Source organism: Sapajus apella, unplaced genomic scaffold (assembly GCF_009761245.1).
Source record: "Sapajus apella isolate SASKATOON/1434 unplaced genomic scaffold, GSC_monkey_1.0 scaffold69, whole genome shotgun sequence".
NCBI classification, from domain to species: Eukaryota; Metazoa; Chordata; class Mammalia; order Primates; family Cebidae; genus Sapajus; species Sapajus apella.
The window spans coordinates 2629115-2645208 of NW_022437009.1; the positions used below are offsets into that span (position 1 = coordinate 2629115).

Here is a 16094-nt window from a genome sequence, read left to right on the forward strand (position 1 = left end):
GAATTAACACATGAAGGATGTAAATTGGCTATTAGTTCAGAAGGTTTTTACAACTAACTTATTTGATGTTCCCTGGGTACAGGGTTTTAAATATCCTGTGCTTTATAGTATTGACAGACCAAACCACTATCTATAGTCGAGCTGATCCTATTGCTCAAGTCTTTTGGGCCTATATTTGCCCAAGAATCACTTAAGGAGGGTCAGGTCAGATTTTAACGTGACAGAATGAGGTCCAGTGGCTGAGGCAATCTTTCAGCTTGATGATCTCAGAGGCTGGACTGGACTAGGTCTTAGAGATAGCATCACAGTAACACTGTAAGGTTGTCACATAGGTCTATGATTTGTTTTCTCAAAATCAATTGGAATAAAAAACGACTCTCTAACCAAACTCTTCATCTTTCTCTAACATCAAGAATGTAAAGATCAGCTGATCCAAAGGAAATACTCTGAAAGAGACACTGAAGACTATCAGTTACCATAAAGGCCAAAGCTGCTCTTCTGTACATAGGAAGAAACCAAACTATCATCAGTGGGTAAAAATGAAGGCTGAACAAAAGACTTTTCACTTAAAGAACATCTTTATTTGAACTTCAATATACAATATTACCTTTAATTTGTAAAAATCACATACTAGAGGACATGACTGGAAACCAGTTCAGGAGCAGCCAGTGGGTACCAATTTAGGAGGCTATTAGTTGCCCCGCTTACTAGTTTAGGAAAAAAAATCTATCAATGAATTTGAAACCAGTGAGATTGAAGGATGGCATTTCAACCTCCAAATCCAGTAATTAAAATTGAAGATACTTTCGGTCAGCAAAAATTTCTGAATTTTCTTTAAAAATATTTTTTCCCAGTGAAGAACCAAGCTTATCTTTATTATGTTTTCCGGTATACACCTTGCAGTAGAATTCTGTAGAAATCAAATAACCACAAGACATTTGCAATTATTTAAAATCCTCTGCATATTAATATGTGTGGGTATGGGTGTATGTGTTTGAGTTCCCACAATTACATTCACACTGAGCCGAAGCAACCTTACAGCATGTTGGACCTGGAAAGGCAGCTCATTTACAATGTGGAAGAGAGACAGTAAGTCTCTGCTCCTCTATCATTCTGAATACAGGCTTCCCCTCCTCTAAAATTTCCCCAAATAGTAAAATATAAACTTCTTAAAGAAAACTCTATTATCTATTAGTATGACTGGTGCACTGCAATGTATATGCTAGTAACGTGGTGTGTAATTTCATGAGCAATTTTATGAGTTCTGCAATTACTGGGCTCAAACCAAGTTTGAAATGGATTAGCTGTTAAATAGTGGAAGTTTAAGGATGAGGTATGCTTTAGTTGAAAAATGATGCATATCAACTTCTGAAATAATGCTACTGACTTGTAAAGTAATTGAGGAGAGTTATGCAAGAGAAAGGGATTCTCCTTTTGGATACATCTTTTCTCTGTACTCATCAGATTCAGGCTATTCTAGAGGTAACAGGGGCAGTACCGTTCTGCAGTCTAAAAAAGGGATAGTGGCTGCCAAATAGATGAGTCACATAACCCATTTTCTATTGCTTAGAATTCTTCAAAAGTTTGCTTTCTGCAGCACAAAGATCAGACATTTTATCACATTCTTGTTGTAGAGCTCTAAGAGTACCCAAGTGGATGAATTTCTGCAGCTCCAGCAATCCAGAATCCCAGTCCAAGGGTCAAGGAGCAGAACTTGGAGAATAAGTATTTTGACAATACACAGACCTTCCTTTTACACAGAGATCTGAAATTACGGCATTAAATAACAAGGAGAAGATAATGGCTGATAGCAGACCCACCTTCCCTAACCCCATTCTGCCTCTCTTATTATAGTCAATCATCCTGAAACCTCAACAGACTCCAGGAGGAGTGTATCTACTTTCAAGACAACAAAATATATAGTTTTAGGTTATACAAATATACACAATCATACATACACACATCTTTTTGATTTAAAAACGAATTGTGCAAGTCAAAACAGGGAGAAAACACATAGATCAAAGGTTAGAGGGTCTAACACAAACTAAACTTGGGACTGGGGTCACCAACTGTGACCCATGGGCCAAATCCAGCCCTCCATCTGCTTTTGTAAATAAAGTTTTCCTGGAACACAGCTACACCCATTCTTTACATAGTAGCTATACCTGTTTTCAACACTTCAACAGCAGAAATGAGTAATAAGAGAGACTGTTTAACTCCCATAGCCTAAAATATTATCTGGAAGCTTGCTGATCAGTTACGGATCAAAAAGAGCATCACCATCATGATCTGAATGAGCCAAAGTAACAGAAAATCATCTTTATCAGTGTTATTGACCCAGAATAAATGGATTAAGATAGCTCCATATCATATACAGTTACTCAAATATTCTGCTTATAATTTGTGCGGCCAAAACCAGTTTTCAGCTGTGTTTATTAACAAAAAGTATTAAAATTTTACCTGTGTATAATTGTATTTATATACATACATAGATCATATATATATGTAAAGAGTGGAAAAGACAGGAGCTAGCCAATTTGCGTATAAGGAATTCTAAAGAAAAATAACTCAAAATACTATTACTAGGAACTCTTGTTTGGAACTTTGAAATATTTTAGTGTATTTTTCTTTATATTTAACAGCATGGGACTATTAATAGGGCGCATATCAGAGCAAAGACAATTTACAACTGTAAGGTTTACCCATGAATTATGTGGCAACATCTTTTTGAATATAAAATAACCAGCATTTCTATAAAACACTGCTTTTTAATTATGCAATTAAAATGATATAGCAAAATAAGAATGTTTTTATTTCTAAAGTAAATATTTTAGTCAAAGTTGCATCATAAATCAAATATTTCTTTGACATGTTCAAGAGATTTTGCTTATTAACTACAATTATAGTTGTTAGTATATAGTAACACATTGTTTTAAAATATATTATAAACCTTTTCTTTTTCCTCTTTAATTTATATGAAATATAAAATTAAGAATTTTGTAACACAATTCATATTGGAAACATTTAAAATGTTGCAAACTACTCTCATACAGAAAATGCTGTGGAATCACATAAAACATTATAATGATTGGAAGTGCCAGGCACAATGCTTGGCACATATTAGATACTTCATTAATGTTTGTTCACTCATCCTCTTATTTACTCATTCAAAAAGCACTTATTCAAAAAGCTCCAGGCTTAAGGAGAAACTGCATTGTAATGAGAATGGCAAACACAATCTTTTATCAACAAATTTGGAGTTCTGACAAAGACTTTGGCAATGGGGAGTGGAGAGGATGAGAGGGTAAGATTTCAAACTGCTTGGTTAAAATCTAGCAAGTATAGCCCTGAGTTGCCCTAGATGACATCATAGAGGATCAGGGTCAATATTCCATGAAAAGAATGCATTCCTTCGATACCCAGGTTTTACTTTTACATACAAACATCTGCTTAAAGTCAGGAATACGTTGGTGTTAGAGAGATATAAAATGTGCAACCCACAAGAAAGTAAAAACCACATATTTTTGTGAGTTGAGACTTCTTTTTGGTTAGGGCCCCACTGTCTTGGTTTTAACAACTTAATACTGCTTGAATAAAAAAAATCTGGTTTAACATAAAAAGTGTGAATCTAAAATGAAGAGAAATAAATGTAGAAGACAGAAGAGTGTTCAAAATTCCCATTTTTTTTTCTATTATGCACCAACTGACCTACCTATTCTGCACATTTGTGCCAAAGGCACAGGTAAGGTGTCAGCTCTTTGAAGAGGCACCTGGAAAGGACCATATCTGGGTTCTTTGCAGAAGGTCTTACAAATGCAATGAATATTTAACCTGAGTATTAAGGTCTACAAAATGCAAAGAGCTGTAAAAGACAGAAGTAAAGAATACTCTTGGAAGCTAAGCATTACATGGGATGAGAATTGATCTTGAAGGAAATAATTTAAAAATCTATTACAAAAATAAAACATGACACTGCCAAGTCATTTGTAGCTGACTTTAACTGCCTTTGGTATTCAGGAGAAGAAAAAAATCGAAGTACTTTTATAAGCTCTGGTCTTTCCATCACACAGAAGGTAGGGAGTGGTGAAGAAGACCCTTCCATTGTCCCTGTCAAATTCTTTGCTTGTACCAGAACTGACTCTGCTTGTATACTTCCTTGCCTTCTCTTAAGTTCTAGTCATCTAAGTAATACAAATAGGGCACTTGGGAGTAGGGGTTCTGTCTCCTTATCCCTTGAGAAGTTCCTGGGGAACCAAGAAGGTCCCTTAACTCTGCATTCTTCTAAACAAGGTGAAAGAAAATTCAGAGTTTATTGCCATCTGCACTGCTGCTCTGGGTCTTTGCCAATTCAAGTTTTTTGGTTTTTCTTAGTGATTAATAAGTGGGCTTGTGCTACTTTTATGAGGAAGGCTAACTGTTTTTTTTAGAACCAAATACTTTGCCTTTTCCCTTCTACAGTTACAGTAATATGTATATCTTCTCATGTAGAAATTTAAATGTTCAAGTAGTAAAAGATATTACAATGTCAAAACATGTGCTATAATATTTAACTCTCTTAAGGACTATTGGAACTGGCCCTGCATCCTTATTTTCTATGTATACTGAAAAATTTTGCAGTGGTTATCATTTATGGATCATCAGCAGAACTGTCAAAATTAATGATTTGTGGTATAAGATGATCTACCTTAGAAAATAATTATTAATTAAATCCTTTCCCAACTTATATCTAAAAGCTAATTTAAAAACAAATGCTATCAAACAAGAAAATAAGCCTTCAGAATTCCAAGGTGGGCTTCTTGTACAAACTTGGTTTCATGAAATCTTCAAATTCAGAGTAAATATTATACTAATTATACTGTTTCTATCTTTTATTAATGTCAATGGAAGATGTCTATATTAAACGAAAAGAGCAAAAATGTATCTTGCAATGTCACATAAATTTAAGGACAGAAAATTTATAAGCACTAGATATTTATCTTATGGTTTCTGATAAAATTAAAGTTCTTTTTGCCAAAATATAAAGAACTAGTAGTTTATTTAAAAAGAAATGGCAATGCAAAACCTACTGATAGTAAGATAAAGTCCATTAGATGTATCCCAATTTTAGTGTAATATGATTAATTACACCACTCTTTTATCACTGAAAATTTTGAAACTATTCTGATTCTTTATTTCCATAAATATTCTTGGAGAAAATTAAAAAAAATACAATATCTGTGAACAACTCACTCATCTGATGAGATTATAAATAAAAGACCCCCCCATTCCAGATAGAATAAGAAAGTTTCACTGTGTTTGTTTTGTTTTAGTAAGTTATAAAAGTAATTTAGCTTATCAAGGCAAATTTAGAGCTGCCTAATGGTATAGAGATTTTTTTTGCCAAGCCACATAAATAAAGTAGTAAGTTGAGTGACTCTCCTAACTTTATTATGAGATTAAAGTAGGTAAAATTTACGTGGTAGATGTGATCGTCTGGAAAAAATAATGTACCAACAAAACAAAGGATTTCTCTTAGGTTTCAAGGCAACAAACTGCGGCATTTTCCCCACTTTCTGTCATGCTACCAACATTAGACTGAACTACATGCACAAAATCCCAAACTCAGGCTCGTAAGTGGTGATTATGATAAATATCAGTTTCAATGATTCCATATGGAGAAAAAGACTTGAAGAGTATTCTTTGTGAGATCATGCCCCCAGAGAAAATTAAATGTAATCAAGAAATTTCAATGAAATAGATTAGGATTTGAAATGGTTGCCAGTCTGGTCATCCAATGGGGAACTTGAAAATTCAGATAGGGATGGGTACTCCTGTTTCTTTTTTGAGTCTTCTTGTTACTGATGCAGTTAAACTACTCTTTCGTTCTTGTTTCTTTTAGTTCATTCCATTATTAAAATGGAGAAAAAGGGATAAGCAATGTGTAAATATTTGATTTGAACGCTGCTCCACTGTGGGAGGAAACAAATGTATAATTGGTTCCAAAGGCCATCTTTAAATCCTGCAAGGTGCTCTTTATTCTTGGCTTGCTTTCAGGAAGTCTAGCCTCCAGACTTCAGGACTCTAAAGAACCAATACCATAGTACCAGGCATCAATTCTCATGAGACCACCTCATTACCAATCGAAGCACATCCAGGTCTCTGTCCTACACATACCAGAACATGTTTTTGGTCAGGTATAAAATGGAATAATTTCAAAGCTGATACATCTACAAGTTGAAAAGTCTTAGGGAGAATAGTTTCACCCTGTCATGTTGACAGAGAGGTCCAGGTTTTCAAAAGCCGCCTCTGCAAACGAATTTCTGTAGTGGTCCATGTAAACAAAACACAGGTGAGAATGGTCCTTCTGGAACTGCTTTCATCGAACAGCAGGATTACCTGAAAGTGTGGTGTTGGCTAAATGTAACACAGGCAGAGGGTGAGCCTCTGTATTAAACACCCAGTGGTCTAAAGGTAAAAGATCATCACCGGAGAACAGCAGATACAAATATCTGAAAATAAAAAGGGGAGAAAAATGAGCTTCAATTAGAATTCAACAAGAAGATGAAGTGAGCTCAGTTATAATGGCAGAAAAAAACCAATAACCTATTTTGAGCAGCTGGGGATATCACAGATGAAGGATATCACAGAAATAAACCTCAGTCCCCCAAATAATCTAAACACAAAGACAACAGGTTTCAGAATAGTGTGTAAGAAATCCAGTAAGATGAACAACTAGACCTGCTGAAATAAAATAGTTAAAAAAAAAACATTCCGGCCAGGCATAGCGAAGAGAGCAGACGTCTTTGTCTTATTCCTGATCTTACAGTAACACATTCAGTTTTCCTTTTTGTTTTTTTAGACAGAGTCTTGCTCTCTCGCCCAGTCTGGAGTGAAGTGGTGTGATCTTAGCTCACTGCAACCTCTGCCTCCCAGGTTCAAGCAATCCTCCTGCCTCAGTCTCCCTAGCTGTGATTACAGGCACATGCCACCACATGTGGCTAATTTTTGTATTTTTAGTAAAGACAGGGTTTCACCACGTTGGTCAGGCTGGTCTCAAACTCCTGACCTCATGATCTGCCCACCTTGGCCTCCCAAAGTGCTGGGATTAAGGTGTGAGCCACCGCCATGCCCAGCCCACATTCAATATGATGTTAGCTGTACGTTTTTCATATATGCCCTTATCAGGTTAAGAAATTTCCTTCTATTCCTACTTTGCTGTTAATCAGAAATGGATGTTGGATTTTGCCATAAAACTTTTCTATGTCTACTGAGGTGATCTTTTTTTAGTTAACTGATTGATTTTCAAACATTAAATCAACCCTCCACACCTGGGATAAGCCCACTTAGTCATAACGTATCATCTATTTAATATGTTGTTCAACTTGATTTGCCAAAATCTTGTTTAGTTCTATTTACATTCAGGAGGAATATTGGTTCTGATGAAGACTCTGCTGTCATTCATTTATTTCTTCCATAAGTTACTGGGGTACAGGTGGTATTTGGTTACATGAGTAAGTTCTTTAGTGGTGATTTGAGAGATTCTGGTGCACCCATAACCCAAGCAGTATATACTGCATCATATTTGTAGTCTTTTTCCCTTGCCACCCTCCCACTCTTCCCCTGAAGTCCACTGTATCATTCTTACACCTTTGTGTCCTCACAGCTTAGCTCCCACATACCAGTGACAACATACAATGTTTGGTTTTCCATTCCTGAGTTACTTCACCTAGAAAAACAGTCTCCAATATTATCCAGGTCACTGCAAATGCCGTTAATTCATTCCTTTTTATAGCTGAGTAGTATTCCATCATATAAATATACCACAGTTTCTTTATCCACTCATTGATTAATAGGCATTTGGGTTGGTTCCACAATTTTGCAATAGTGAATTGTGCTGCTATAAACATGTGTGTGCAAGTATCTTTTTTGTATAATGACTTCTTTTCCTCTGGGTAGACACCCACTAGTGGGATTGCTGGATCAAATCGTAGTTCTACTCTTAGTTCTTTAAGGAATCTCCACACTGTTTTCCATAGTGGTTGTACTAATTTACATTCCCGCCAGCAGTGTTTTTTGATTTTTTAATTTTGGCCATTCTTGCAGGTGTAAGGTGGTAGTGCAGTGTGGTTTCGATTTGCATTTCCCTGATCACTAGTGATGCGGAGCATTTTTTCATATTTGTGGGCCATGTGTCCGTCTTCCTTTGAGAACTGTCTATTCACGTCCTTAGCCCACTTTTTGATGTAATTTTTTTTCTTACTGAGTTCATTGTAGATTCTGGATATTAGTCCTTTGTCTGATGCATTGAATGTGAAGATTGTCTCTCACTCTGTGGGTTGTCTGTTTACTCTGCCGACTATTCCTTTTGCTGTGCAAAAGCTCTTTAGTTCCCAGCTATTTACCTTTGTTTTTGTTGCATTTGCTTTGGGTTCTTGGTCATGAAATCCTTGGTTAAGCCAATGTCTAGAAAAGTTTTTCCAATGTTATCTTCTAGAATTTTTATAGTTTCAGGTCTGAAAGTCCTTAACTCACCTTGAGTTGATTTTTCTGTAAGGTGAGAGATGAGGATCCAGTTTCATTCTCCTACATGTGGCTAGCCAACTATCACAGCACCATTTGTTGAAAAGAGTGTCCTTTCCCCACTTCATGTTTATCTTTGCTTTGTTGAAGATCAGTTGGCTGTAACTATTTGGCTTTATTTCTGTTCACTGTTCTATGTGCCTATTTTTATACCAGTACCATGCTGTTTTGGTGACTATGGCCTCAGGTATAGTTTGAAATCAGGTAGTGAGATGCTTCCAGATTTATTCTTTTTGCTTAGTCTTGCTTTGGCTATGTGGGCTCTTTTTTGGTTCCATATGAATTTTAGGATGTTTTTTCTAGTTCTGTGAAGGATGATGGTGGTATTTTGATGGGAATTGCATTGAATTTGTAGATTGCTTTTGTCTGTATGGTCATTTTTACAATATTGATTCTACCCAACCATGAGTGTCATCTATGATTTCTTTCAGCAGTTTTGTAGTTTTCCTTGTAAAGGTCTTTCATCTCCTTGGTTAGGTATATTCCTAAGTATTTTATTTTTGCAGCTTTTGTAAAAGGGGTTGAGTTCTTGATTTGATTCTCCACTTGGTTGCTGTTGTTGTATAAAAGAGCTACTGATTTGTGTACATTAATTTTGTATCCAGAAACTTTGCTGAATTCTTTTATCAGTTCTAGGAGCTTTCTCTGAAGGAAAGAGAAAGGGTTTTCAAGGTAAACAATCATATCATCTGCAAACAGTAACAGTTTGACTTCTTCTTTATCGATTTGGAAGCCCTTTCTTTCTTTTGTCTGATTACTCTGGCTAGTAATTCCAGTATTATGTTGAAGAGGAGTGGTGAGAGTGGGCATCCTTGTCTTGTTCCCATTCTCAGAGGAAATGCTTTCAACTTTTTCCCATTCAGTATTATGTTGGCTGTGGGTCTGTCACTGATGGCTTTTATTACATTGATATATGTTACTTGTAGGCCAATTTTGCTGAGAGTTTTAATCATAAAGGGATGCTGTATTTTGTCAAATGCTTTTTCTGCATCCCTGAGATGATCATGTGATTTATAATTCTGTTTATGTGGGGTATCACATTTATTGACTTGTATATGCTAAACCATCCCTACATCCCTGGAATGACGCCCGCTTCATCATGGTGGACTACCTTTCTGATATGTTGTTGGATTTGGTTAGCTAGTCTTTTGTTAAGGATTTTGGCATCTATGTTCATCAAGGATATCAGTCTGTAGTTTTCTTTTTTGGTTTTGTCCTTTCCTGGTTTTGTAATAAGGGTGATGCTGGCTTTACAGATTAAATTAGGGAGGGTTTTCTTTCTTTCTCTATCCTGTGGAATATTGTCTGGTAGAATTCTGCTGTGACTCTGTCTGGTTCCGGACTTTTTAAAGTTGGTAATGTTTTAATTACCATTTCAATCTCGCTGCTTTTCTATTGGTCTGTTCAGGGTATCTAATTCTTCCTGATTTAAGCTAGAAGGGTTGTATTTTTCCATGACTTTATCCATCTCTTCCAGGTTTTTTAGTTTACGTGTGTAAAGGTGTGCATAGTAGCCTTGAATGATCTTTTGTATTGCAGTGGTGTCAGTTGCAGTATCTCCTGTATTGTTTGTTAATGAGGTTATTTGGTTAATTTGGTTAATCTTGCTAATGGTCTATCAATTTTATTTATCTTTTCAAAGAACCATCTTTTTGTTTCATTTATCTTTTGTATTTTTTGTTTTGTTTCCATTTCATTTAGTTCTGCTCTGATCTTGGTTATTTCCTTTGTTCTGCTGGGTTTGGTTTGTTCTTGTTTCTCTAGTTTCTTGAGGTGTAACCTTAGAATGTCAGTTAGTGCTCTTGGGCTATGACGTTTCTTCTTAGCACAGCCTTTGCTGTATCCCCAAGGTTTTGATAGGTTGTGTAATTATTGTCGTTCAGTTCAAATAATTTTTTAATTTCCAGCTTGATTTTGTTTTTGACTCAATGTTTATTAAGGAGCAGGTTATTTAATTTCCATGTATTTACATGGTTTTGAAGGTTCCTTTTGGAGTTGACTTCCAGTTTTATTCCCCTGTGAACTGAGACAGTACTCGATATAATTTCAAGTTTCTTAAATTTATTAAGGCTCATTTTATGGCCTATCATATAGTCTATCTTGGACAAAGTTCCATGAGCTGTTGAATAAAATGTGTATTCTGCAGTTGCTGGATGAAATGTTCCATATATATCTGTTAAGTAAATTTGTGCCAACATATAAGTCTATTATTTCTTTGTTGACTTTCTGTCTTGATGACCTGTCTAGGGCTGTCAGTGGAATACTGAAGTTCCCCATTATTATTGTGTTGCTAATTTCTTAGGTCTATTAGTAATTGTTTTATAAATTTGGAAGCTCTCGCGTTAGGTACATATATGTTTAGGATTGTGATATTTTCCTGTTGGACAAGACCTTTTATCATTGTATAATATCCTTCTTTGTCTCTTTTAACTGCTGTTGCTTTAAAGTTTGTTTAAACCAACTGTCATTCTTTAAAAAAATTTTTTTTTCTTTACTACTTTATTTTTTATCAATTTTACTTTCTTTTGCTAATATTTTTATGGAACAGTTTCACCCCATAAAGGATCTGGGCTATCTATAATGTTTCATCATAAAAGAAAACATATACCATTTAAAAACATATATATCCCTTTCTGTTATCATGTTTTTATTAGTGAATATATATTTATAAAAGGGATTTGAATAGTGATTTTCCAAGAACAACGTGAAAAGTAAAAACAGTTATCTTTTCTCCAGTTTTCACTTCCAAAGTATATGTGCTGCTAAATAAGAAGTTTTCTTTTATTCTTAGATAGTTCATGTTGTCATTTTTTGGGTTTTTAAAAATTAAGCATTTTCACTGGGTAATCAGATGAGCTTCTTTATAATAGGTTTTTGTCACTGTTTAATAGTAAACTCTTGCTTTTCAGAATTTGGAGTCAGTCTTCAGTGGCAAATATTTTTATTATTATGACATTCATGAACTGTCATGATATAAACATCCTCTGTAAAATTACTTTAAGTCTTTCAATTTCCTACATCAGAAGGTTTAAAATTTCATGCTTGATTCTTGCTGCCATTTTTATATTTGCTCCTTTTTACCTAATTTTTCTTTCTGCTCTGGTTGCTTTTAAGATTTTTTTCTTTACACCGGTTTTGAGCAATTTGATTATAATGTGTCTTGGTGAAGTTGTCTTTATTCATGTTTCTTGTGCTTAGAGTGAGTTTGGCTTCTTGGATCTGTGGGTATATAGTTTACATCAACTTTGTAAAGTTTTTTGTCATTATTTCTTCAAAAAAAAAAAGTTTTTCTTTTTTTGGAGGGTGTCTACCTTCTTGTATCTTCTTCTTTGGAGATTCTTATTCCATGTATTTTTTTTTTTTTTTTTGAGACTGAGTTTTGCTCTTGTTACCCAGGCTGGAGTACAATGGCGCGATCTCGGCTCACTGCAACATCCACCTCCTGGGTTCAGGCAATTCTCCTGCCTCAGCCTCCTGAGTAGCTGGGATTACAGGCACGCGCCACCATGCCCAGCTAATTTTTTGTAGTTTTAGTAGAGACGGGGTTTCACCTTGTTGACCAGGATGGTCTCGATCTCTTGACCTCGTGATCCACCCGCCTCGGCCTCCCAAAGTGCTGGGATCACAGGCGTGAGCCACCGCGCCCGGCCCTATTTCATGTATTTTAAGCCACTGTAAGTTTTCACACAGCTCACTGATCTCTTTCTAGTTTCATAAAGGTTCTTATTTTTTGCTCATGTTTCATTTTGGACAGTTTCATTGCTAAGTCTTAAAGTTCACTAATTTTCGCTTCTACAATGTCTAACATGCTAATAATTTCATCTAGTATATTTTTCAACTCAAACATTACAGTTTTTGTTTAGAGAAATTTGATTTGGTTTTTATAACTTCTAGGTCTCTACTTAACTTTTCGAATAGAGGGAACATAGTTATAAATATTTTAATTGTCATTGTCTACTAATTCTAATATCTTTATCAGTTCTAAGTTGGTTTCAATTATTTCCATAATTACTGATCACATTGTACTGTCTCTTTGCATACATGGTAATCTTTGACTAGAAGCTAGACACTGTGGATTTTACCTTGTTGGGTGGTAGTTATTTTTATATTCCTTTATATAAATCTTGAGTTTTGTTCAGGGATGTAGTTAGAAACAGTTTGATCCTTTTAGATCTTGCTTTCATTATTTGCTATGTAGGTCCAAAGCAGCAGGTTATTCCCCACTATTGAGGCAGGACCTTCCTGAGTGCTCACTCTACCCAGTGCCGCTTGAATTATGAATTTTTCCAGTCTGGTTGCTGGTAACAGGCACTGTTTCTGACCCTATGTGAGTACCAGAAACTGCTGCCTTTAATCCTTTACGACGATTCTTTCCCTTACCTCAGGTAGGTTCTTCACATGCATGTGATGATCAGGACTCTGCTGAATACTCTAGTGGGCTCCCCTGGTTATTTCTCTCTGCACCTCTCTCCTCTCTGGTACTGTCCTATGAATTCTAGCTATTTTAGTTTCCCCACACTCACAGCTTCATCCCCTCAGGGAGTGCACTGCGCTTTGTCTCAGATCCCCTCCCTGTACTATGTCCTGGAAACTCTAACAAGACAGTCAGCTGGGCAATCACAGGGCTCACTTCATTTGTTTCCTATCTCTCAGAGATGACTGTCCTTCACTGCCTCCTGTCTGGTATTTCAAAGATCATTGTTTTATATATATTTTGCCATTTGTTAAAGGCAGAATGGTAAATCTGGTTCCATCTTTAGATTAAGCAGAAGTTCCACTCATCCATTTTGAGAACTGTGTCAAACAATTTGCTGCATGTCATGTAATTATGTTCATGGAATCCCCTACCCTCGTGTCTATTATTAATCCAATCCAAAAAGAACATTAGATGGTCCAGCAAGAACTTGTTCTTAGAAATCCTTTCTGATTCTTCATGATGATTAGTTCCTTTCTAATGTCTTCATACTATGACTTCCTAGAATTTTGTGAAAATAGACGTTAAATACATCAATACTTTCTTCAATCCAACTGCATCTGCAGTAGTAATTTAAAATAACAAGTTACTTTTCTTCCTTTGGGGCTCTAGTTTCATCTTAGCCATATTTGTTTACCTGGAATATAATTTGTTATTTTAAATTACTGCAAGAATCCAAATAAATTATATATCAAGGTACTAGTTCAAATGTGATTTTGAAGTCAATATTAATATTTTAGGAATAATGGAGGGAAACAGTGGGATAGGAGAAAGATAATTTTAAAGAAGGGAAAAGTTGGATGAAGGGGTTAGAGGAGAGGAAGTTGGACTTGAAGTATGAGTGCTTTGCATTTTATCTTATAATTCCCTTTTTAGCATGCCATTACTTTATTTTTTTTATTGTGGTAACAAACATATAACATAAAATTTACCATCTTAACCATTTTTCAGTGTATAGTTCAGTAGTGTTAAGTATATTCACACTGTTCTTTGCAAAACTAAAACTAATTTCAATTCCGTCCCCAAGTCCCTGGTAACCACCATTCTACTTTGTTTCTATAAATGCGACTACTTTAGAGACCTCACAGAAGTAAAGTTACCCCATGTTTGTCTTTTTATGGCTGGCTTATTTCACTTAGCATAATGTCCTCAAGGGTCATCCATGTTGCTGCCCTGCTTGTGATTCTAGAATTCTATTTCCTACTACTTCTCCTAGTGAATGTACTTTAGTTCGTCTAGTTTCTTTTGTGTTTTTTTCAAAGGTATTTTTTTCAGGCTGAATCCTCCTTTTCAGAGAGCTACTTTCTGTTTTACTTCACCCATTAACATCTTACTAATTCAGCATCATTTTAGTCTTTCTTCATGACTACTCCAGCCTGAACCAAAATTCCCTTTTCTGAACTTCTAAAACCTTTATTTTCTATTTAGAAACTAATACAGTTGTCCCTCAGTATCTGTGGGGAATTGGTTCCAGAACCTCTCAGATACAAAAATCCTTGGATGCTCAAATCCTGATATAAAATGGCATATTATATTCATATTACCAATGCATATCTTCCCATACACTTTAAATCCATGTAAATAGTTGTTATATTGCTTAGGGAATAATGACAAGAAAAAGGTCTACACATGCTCAATACAGATGCAATTTTTCTAAAAAAAAACTGTATTTTCAATCCATGGTTGGTTGAATTCATGAACCCATGGATATGGAAGACCAACTGCATATATACTTTGTACTTTCATTAGATTTGTCTATGCCTAAAAGTAAGAGACTTCTAAACTAGACTCCAAGCTTTTTATGGGTAGAATATATGTTTCATATACTTTAATTCTCAAATAGCACAACTCTGAGAAAGCTGGTACTTAATAAGTACATATCGTTTTGACTTAGCTTGTCTCCAGGAGTAAGTGAGCAGAAAACAGCAGAATAGGGGACTTGATGCTACTCTTTTCATCCAGCTGGAAAAACAGTCCTCTCATGGTAGGAGGCTAACTTCAGGATCCAGTTACAGGCAAGATAAAAGATAAATGAAAGGAAACAGTGGCTTTGTTTTTCAGTCTTCTCTTCGCCGCCCCCCCCTTATCTGAGAATCCTCACCCACAATACCACCGATTCCCTCCCTCTCTAAAATATATTACTTAGACACTTTGCTTAGAAACTTAAAAAAACATACACTTTTGATGCTTTGTGGACAAAGCCACTATCAGAGTTGTCTATGAGCTTATTTCAAAATCTTGCTCAGGGAATTTGCTTTAATAGTCTGATAGCTAGCTAACTGTGCATTCATTTACTTATACTGAAAATAACTTCATAAGCAAATGAAGATAACAGTAGCAGTAAAAAAGAGAATTAAAGCTAGGAGAGGATATGATAATAACATCAGTAACAAAACCTATTCTGGATAATTTACTAGTTTTTCCCTCCTTTTTGCCCCAATATTTTATAAAACTTTCTTTTCTTTTCTATTTTTTTTTGAGACAAGAGTCTTGTTCTGTTGCCCAGGCTGGAGTGCAGAGGCATGATCTCAATTCATTGCAACCTCTGCCTCCTGGGTTCAAGCAATTCTCCTGCCTCAGCCTCCCAAGTAGCTGGGATTACAGGCGTGAACCAACGCGCCTGGTCCGCAAAACTTTCAAACAGAAATGCTGAAAGAATTTTACAGTGAAGTGCACATATACTTACCTCCTAGACACTACAAGTTGGTATCACAAATCTATTACTCCATTTATTACTAGCTTTCTTTATAATACTACAATATGTTCCCTTAGAAAAAGTGGCTAACTTAGCAAATCAAACTAAATATCATTAATAATTTGCTTAGTAAAATTGTTTGCAAAGGAAGAACTAGAAGACAATGGAATTTTTTGAAAACCAAGATAAACTTAGGGCAATAAACTGCAGGCAACAATACTTACTTGAGTTTTGAGAGGAAAATTATTACTACCAATTCTTTTTTCTGATTTTTTTCAAAAACATATGATTAACAGACCATCAAAAAGTGAATGGAAAAATAAAATGCGATATAGCCAAACAAGAAAATAATACTCAACAATAGAA

At 35.5% G+C, this 16094-nt stretch overlaps 1 protein-coding gene across 2 annotated transcripts in view; it reads right to left on the reverse strand.

The window, feature by feature from the left end:
• Nucleotides 1-559: 559 nt before the first annotated feature.
• The window catches only part of MAN1A2 (mannosidase alpha class 1A member 2), a 160980-nt gene continuing 145445 nt past the window's right edge, over nucleotides 560-16094 (reverse strand). For both annotated transcript variants that reach the window (XM_032249606.1, XM_032249607.1), the window contains one exon: nucleotides 560-6488. In XM_032249606.1, coding sequence (XP_032105497.1) covers nucleotides 6356-6488 — 133 coding nt within the window. In that variant the 3' untranslated portion in view covers nucleotides 560-6355. The remainder of the gene's footprint in view (nucleotides 6489-16094) is intronic.